At 56.2% G+C, this 7,500-nt stretch overlaps 2 protein-coding genes across 2 annotated transcripts in view; one reads left to right on the top strand and one right to left on the bottom strand.

Annotated features, from left to right (window-relative positions):
- amigo3 (adhesion molecule with Ig-like domain 3) overlaps positions 1 to 3,284 on the top strand; it is a 4,601-nt gene extending 1,317 nt beyond the window's left edge. The window contains exons 1-2 of the mRNA XM_068315485.1: positions 1 to 1,170; positions 2,831 to 3,284. The exon at positions 1 to 1,170 is cut by the window's left edge and continues 1,317 nt beyond it. Coding sequence (XP_068171586.1) covers positions 1 to 812 — 812 coding nt within the window. The 3' untranslated portion in view covers positions 813 to 1,170; positions 2,831 to 3,284. The remainder of the gene's footprint in view (positions 1,171 to 2,830) is intronic.
- The window catches only part of LOC137595030 (E3 ubiquitin-protein ligase RNF123), a 40,294-nt gene that overhangs the window by 10,416 nt on the left and 22,378 nt on the right, over positions 1 to 7,500 (bottom strand). The gene's annotated exons all lie outside the window — the stretch shown is intronic.

Consider the following 7,500-nt stretch of genomic DNA (forward strand, 5'->3'; position numbering starts at 1 on the left):
TCAGGGACTTCAAGCGGGACCACACCTGTCTGCTCTACGGCATCAGGGGGGGGACGCTGCGCTTCTTCCTGTACGACCGCTACTTCGACAGGTGCAACCTGACGGCGGGCAACCTCCTGGAGCAGGAGGGGGGCGTGTGGGTGGAGGAGGGGGCGTCGGCCCTGCTGCACTGCTCCACGGCGCTGCGGGGGCCGCGCCTCAGCTTCCTGTGGGTGTCGCCGCGGCAGGAGTACGTGGCGCCGCCGGGGAACGGGCAGTCCCTGAGGATGTTCGCCAACGGGAGCCTGGAGCTGGGGGGGGCGCGGCCCGAGGATTCTGGGACGTACTGGTGCCTGGCGCTGGACGCGTTGCAGCGGCGCAACGACACCCACGAGGTCAACGTGACGGTGCTGCCCCGCCCCGCGGGGAGGGGCGAGGCCTTCAACACCGGCTTCACCACGCTGCTGGGCTGCGGGGTCAGCCTGCTGCTGGTCCTGGTCTACCTCTACCTGACGCCCTGCCGCTGCCCCCCCTGCTCCGCCACCCCCGGACACCCCGCCGCCCCCAGGGGGCGGGGCAACGTGGCCAGGGCGGGCAGCGCCGAGTCGTCCGTCCTTACTCCCACCCCGCCCCCGACCACCGAAGGCCCTGGTCGTAAGGTCAGCAGCAACAAACACGTGGTGTTCCTGGAGCCAATCAGAGAGCAGAATGGCAGGCTGAGGGCGGGGCCTGTCGCGGGGGCGAGGCACGCACACATGGGGCCACTGCAGCGGGCGGCAGAGACAGACTCCATCATGTCCGTCTTCTCAGATACGCCCATCATGTTGCCATAGCAACAAGACAAACAGAGCTGCACCGCCATCACCGTCACCCACTTCCTGTTTCCCTGGTGACCCCGCCCCCTCCCACTGCAATCAGCACCGACCTGAGCACACTGGCACCTCCCTCTGAATGGAACCTTTGCCGTGGGGTGGGGGTTTGATCTGCCGGAGGACCAATCAGGCTCAGGCTGAACAAACAGACCTGATCACATGGATTACTGTTTGCCCAGGTGTGCTCACACCCACAGGTGTGAACTAGTGCACGGTCAACGGGCACGGGGGCGTGTCCACAGTGAGCACGAAGTGAACGTGCACCAGCCCGTCCCTTTAAACCAGTCGCGTCCCTTTAAGGAACACAGAAGCCTTCTGGGTAAATAGACGTTAGTAGAGCTCTAACCCTAACTCTAACCCCCCCTAACCCTAACCCCCCCTAACCCTGACCCCCCCTAACCCTGACCCTACCCCTAACCCTGACCCTACCCCTAACCCTGACCCTAACCCTGACTCCCCCAAACCCTGACCCTAACCCCCCCAACCCTGACCCTAACCCCCCTAACCCTAACCCTAACCCCCCAACCCTGACCCTAACCCCCCCTAACCCTAACCCTAACCCTAACCCCCCAACCCTGACCCTAACCCCCCCTAACCCTAACCCCCCAACCCTGACCCTAACCCCCCCTAACCCTGACCCTAACCCCCCCAACACTGACCCTAACCCCCCCAACCCTGACCCTAACCCCCCTAACCCTAACCCTAACCCCCCAACCCTGACCCTAACCCCCCCTAACCCTAACCCTAACCCCCCAACCCTGACCCTAACCCCCCCTAACCCTGACCCTAACCCCCCCAACCCTGACCCTAACCCCCCCAACCCTGACCCTAACCCCCCCTAACCCTAACCCTAACCCCCCCAACACTGACCCTAACCCTGACCCTAACCCCCCCAACCCTGACCCTAACCCCCCTAACCCTAACCCTAACCCCCCAACCCTGACCCTAACCCCCCCTAACCCTAACCCTAACCCTAACCCCCCAACCCTGACCCTAACCCCCCCTAACCCTAACCCCCCAACCCTGACCCTAACCCCCCCTAACCCTGACCCTAACCCCCCCAACACTGACCCTAACCCCCCCAACCCTGACCCTAACCCCCCTAACCCTAACCCCCCAACCCTGACCCTAACCCCCCCTAACCCTAACCCTAACCCCCCAACCCTGAACCTAACCCCCCCTAACCCTGACCCTAACCCCCCCAACCCTGACCCTAACCCCCCTAACCCTAACCCCCCCAACACTGACCCTAACCCTGACCCTAACCCCCCCAACCCTGACCCTAACCCCCCCTAACCCTGACCCTGACCCCCCCTAACCCTAACCCTGACCCTGACCCCCCCTAACCCTAACCCTGACCCTAACCCCCCCTAACCCTAACCCTGACCCTAACCCCCCTAACCCTGACCCTAACCCCCCCAACCCTGACCCTAACCCCCCCTAACCCTAACCCTAACCCCCCCAACACTGACCCTAACCCTGACCCTAACCCCCCCAACCCTGACCCTAACCCCCCCTAACCCTGACCCCCCCTAACCCTAACCCTGACCCTGACCCCCCCTAACCCTAACCCTGACCCTGACCCCCCCTAACCCTAACCCTGACCCTAACCCCCCCTAACCCTAACCCTGACCCTTCCCCTCAGCTCCACTGTGAAGCTCTAGAGCAGACAGGAAGAGCTCTCAGCAGTATAAATAGAAAGCCTTTTAAAGCATAAGGCCCCCCCCTTCCTGGAACATGATTCCTCCCCCAGTCAGAGGTTCAGCAGCGTCAGCTGAGAGTGGACGAGTCAATACGTCTGATGATGAATGGAATGCACCCCCCCACTGTCTCCTGTTTACCTGTTAATAAAGTATCTAGACCCCCCAGGTGAGAGCCTGCCATCTTTTTGCTCATCACACAAAGTGTGTGTGTGTGTGTGTGTGTGTGTGTGTGTGTGTGTGTGTGTAACCCGCCCCTCCCCCACACTGCATCAGCAGCCTTGACCAGGTGAGGGGTGACGGACAGCTCCACAGACCACTAAGACCTCATCAAACTCTGACGCGCTCCAGTTTCCTGCCAGCATTAAAAGGAGAACCTGAGCAGGAGAACCCAGCAGGAGAACCCAGCAGGAGAACCCAGCAGGAGAACCAGAGCAGGAGAACCTGAGCAGGAGAACCCAGCAGGAGAACCGGAGCAGGAGAACATGAGCAGAACCCGTCTGCAGCTCAGACCTCTGGTGCTGGTCTCAGAGTCCAGGAGGAACAACCACAACGCGTCACTTCAAACGGTCCCCTCCCCAACCGGAACCAGACCAGGTCTCATCTGACCAGGTTCCACAGCTGCTGTCCATCAAAGGGTAAAGCCTATCCAGGGCCTAAGGTTAAAGGTCAAAGGTCCAGCAGGGGCAGCAGAGGCACTTCATACCAACCCCAACCCCAAAGTCTAACACCATCCCCAACCCAACCCCCCTAACCCCAACCCTAACCCCCCTAACCCTAACCCCCTAACCCTAACCCCCCAACCCAACCCCCTAACCCCCTAACCCTAACCCCCTAACCCCAACCCCCCAGCCCAACCCCCCTAACCCCAACCCTAACCCCCCTAACCCTAACCCCCGAGGCCTAACCCCTAAACCTAACACCAACCCAAACCCCCCAAATCTAACCCCCAAACCCTAACCCCTAACCCCAACACCGACCCTAACCCCAACCCTTAACCCTAACCCCCTAACTCTAACCATAACCCCTTACCCCCCAGGAGGAGGGGAGGTCTGAAACAATAATGAACAAACTAGTCATCACTGCACGTCCAATGGCTGATCAATACCCCAATCAGTGACGGCTGGAGGGCGGGGCCAGCACACCTGCACAGAAAGTGGGCGAAGACATGTAGTAAACCCATTGGGTGGAAACTCCACGACGAGAGGAGGCGGCGGCACTGCCCACGAAAACTCCACCCCCTCCCCCCAGAAGAGACACTCCTGCATTAAAGTCAGGACCGACACGTGTTGCCCCTGAGGTTCCATCATCAATCACATGTTTTTATTGTTGTTTATTGTTACCCTGATCTGTCATCAGCTGATGTATCAATGACTCAATGTTGGCTCACATCTCACTCTCAGTCACATGACATTAGAGCTAATGCTAGCATGCTACACATGTGGCCACTGTGAGCACAAACGCCATGACAAACTTTAACATTCACAAGTGAAATGGAGCATACCCCATAAATAATGGAGCGCACAGATTCATATGGCTGCGTTACCATGGTGACAGGCATGTAGATTACATCCTGGTGTGTTTAAATTTAAGTCAGTATTGAATGCAGTGCAGGCTCCTCGTGTCGTGATCAAACTGACAAACCGTTAGTGGACTGAAGGACCAAACCTGGAAAGACCCTTAAAGAACGTTCTCTGGTTCAGGGTTCTTCTGTGGTTTCTGTTGGTTCTACGCCCAACCAGCCAGATTGGACCTGCTGTAACTTTAGACTCTATTTGGACGCGTTGGTCCTGACTTTAGACTCTATTTGGACACGTTGGTCCTGACTTTAGACTCTATTTGGACGTCTTGGTCCTGACTTTAGACTCTATTTGGACACGTTGGTCCTGACTTTAGACTCTATTTGGACGTGTTGGTCCTGACTTTAGACTCTATTTGGACGTGTTGGTCCTGACTTTAGACTCTATTTGGACGTGTTGGTCGTCACTTTAGAGGGGGGTGGCGGACAGGCAGCAGCTATTGCACAGAGCAATAAAAATCCCAGCAGGCTTTGCTCATATGGTGGAGCAAAACAACATCCCCACAGCCTGCCTTTCATGGTCCAAAGCAGCTAAGCTAATTAGCCTGGCCTCAATCTAATCTGTGGATGGCTGTGAGCTGCTGATGTCTTTCAGCCTGAGGTAATGGACAATAATTAGCACCATTGATTTTCTTCTTGCGGAGGGAGGATGGGGTGATGCTAACGGTCCTGATGTGAGCAGACCGAGGAGACGGAGACAAGATGGACGGATAACGTCGACCACAAACATCCCCGTTTAGATGCAGCAGCGATTCCACAGAACGACCGACGGGGACGGGGAGGAGACAAAAATGTTTCTATGGAAACACATCACACACAATTAACACCTAATTCTGGAGATAAAGAGGCACAGGTCTGTTCTATGGTGTGGAACGGAGGAATGGGGCGGGGCCTCTGATGGGGTTATAAAGTCCATGAAGCCCTTTGCTGCTCCGATGCTCAGGGTGGAACTAGCTTTAGCTTGTTTGAAGACATTCAGACTGGTTGGACTTGTTTCATGAATTGATTAATTGACCTGCTGCTCATTTGCATCAAATGCAGATTAAAAATGCTAATGACCATTTATTCTGGAAAAGTCTTTTAATGTCCAAACTCAAACAACAGTGAAGAATGGTGCAGGACATGGATGAACGAGTAAAACCAGCACAGGAAAGCCACAGTAACAACAGCCATGATAACGACGTTAAAAACAGCCATGCTAACGACGCTAACAACAGCCTTGCTAACGACGGTAACAACAGCCATGCTAACGATGCTAACAACAGCCATGATAACGATGCTAACAACGCAAGGGCTACTTCACCATCCTGTGTCGATGCTAGAGTCAGACGTCACTCTGGAGACGACAGACAAATGTCACCTTGAGACTAAAGGAACAGGACTGAGCTGGAACTACAGACGGACTGGAGGACAGACTGGAGGACAGACTACAGGCAGACTACTAACAGACTACTAACAGACTACTAACAGACTACTAACAGACTACTAACAGACTACAGACAGACTACAGGCAGACTACTAACAGACTACTAACAGACTACTAACCGACTACAGACAGACTGGTGACAGACTGGAGGACCGTTTGTCCTCACGTCTCCACGGCGCCCCCTACCCCCCACAGGCGGCGGGCACTAATGGAGCGATCAGCAGCAGACGAGTCCCTGATGGATCAGGCTGGACTTAATGTCTGCTGACGCCGGAACCTTCTGGGGTCAATACCAGAGGCAGGAGGGCTTCCTGCTGCTCTCTGGGCAGCGGTCTACAGCCCCGGCCTGAGGGGGGGCAGTACCGTCTGACTACCTGATGTGCTTCAGCCGCCTCAACGGCGCCTGACCCCCACCCTCTGGGTCATGTGGTCCCACATCTCTACGCGGCTCAACCTGCTGCTTTCTGCTGTTTTCACGCCGCTGTACGACACACGTCCTGTCGCCTCCCCAGGTTGCCTAGCAACTGCTCAGTCACGAAACACCCTGGACCAACGCCATGACGGCGTGGAGTAGCATCCCCAGCACCAGGCGTACTCCGTCTCCTCCAGAGAGCCAGGCCGACCTTTGACATCCTGGAGGTCACAGGAGGCACTTCCTGTTCGACCCAAAGCGTCGGTCCGGTGCTGACCCGGGTTGCCTGTTAGCACCAGGAGCTAACGGCGCTGGCTAACGACTAGTGTGGACTTCAGCACGTCTGTTTGAAGCTGTGGTCAATATCACTGGAGGTACGTCTGAAGGAGCCAACAGAGCCCAGCACACGCGTGTGCGGCTCAGGCGCGTGTGAGGCTCAGGAGCATGTGAGGCTCAGGCGCGTGTTGTTCACGCGTGTGTGTGGTTCTCCTCGCGGCTCGGTGGTCGTCAGGCTGGATGTGGCTTTGGAATAATAGATGAGCTGGTTTTGTTTGTCAGACTTTGTTTTGTTCAGATCTGCTGCCTGAGGACCGTCTGAACGCTGCGCTACACAGGCGCAAAAGAACCAATAAACAGTAAACACATTAATCAATCCCACCGCCGGCTGACAGGAAGTGACAACACACCCTCACAACAAATCAAATCACTCTGGGGGTTCTTTTTGGATTGAAACCATTAATTATTGACGTGGAGGATTGCTTTTTGTGCCTTTGCCTCACCCTAGTAGGCCTAGCACCTGTGCCTCGCCATACTACACCTCATGCCTGTGCCTCACCTTAGTAAGTGTAGCACCTGTCCCACACAATGCTACATCTAGTGCCTGTGCCTCGCCACATTACGTCTTGTGCCTGTGCCTCACCACACTGCGTCTTGTGCCTGTGCCTCACCACACTGCGTCTTGTGCCTGTGCCTCACCACATTACGTCTTGTGCCTGTGCCTCACCACACTGCGTCTTGTGCCTGTGCCTCACCACATTACGTCTTGTGCCTGTGCCTCACCACACTGCGTCTTGTGCCTGTGCCTCACCACATTACGTCTTGTGCCTGTGCCTCACCACACTGCGTCTTGTGCCTGTGCCTCATCACACTGCGTCCCGCCAAAGGGTGGACTGTGTAGCGACTACTGTCTCAAGTACTTCAGCCCTTTAAACTCCTAGCAGTTAAGTATTAACCCCCCCACAAACAGGAATATCACATGCATTAACCCCCCCCACCATGAACAGGAATATCAGATGCATTTAACCCCCCCCCCCATGAACAGGAACATCAGATGCATTAAACCCCCCCCCCCCACCATGAACAGGAACATCAGATGCATTAAACCCCCCCCCACCATGAACTGGGACATCAGATGCTGCAGGCGCCTTAAAGTCCATCTCCACCGCTGCAGTGGAGATCGTGTCCTCAGACCGACCCGGTCCTCAGAGGTGGGGGTTATGTAATACATACAGACTGCTGGGGGGGCATATGGG

This window comes from Antennarius striatus, chromosome 5 (assembly GCF_040054535.1).
Source record: "Antennarius striatus isolate MH-2024 chromosome 5, ASM4005453v1, whole genome shotgun sequence".
In the NCBI taxonomy this organism is placed as follows: Eukaryota; Metazoa; Chordata; class Actinopteri; order Lophiiformes; family Antennariidae; genus Antennarius; species Antennarius striatus.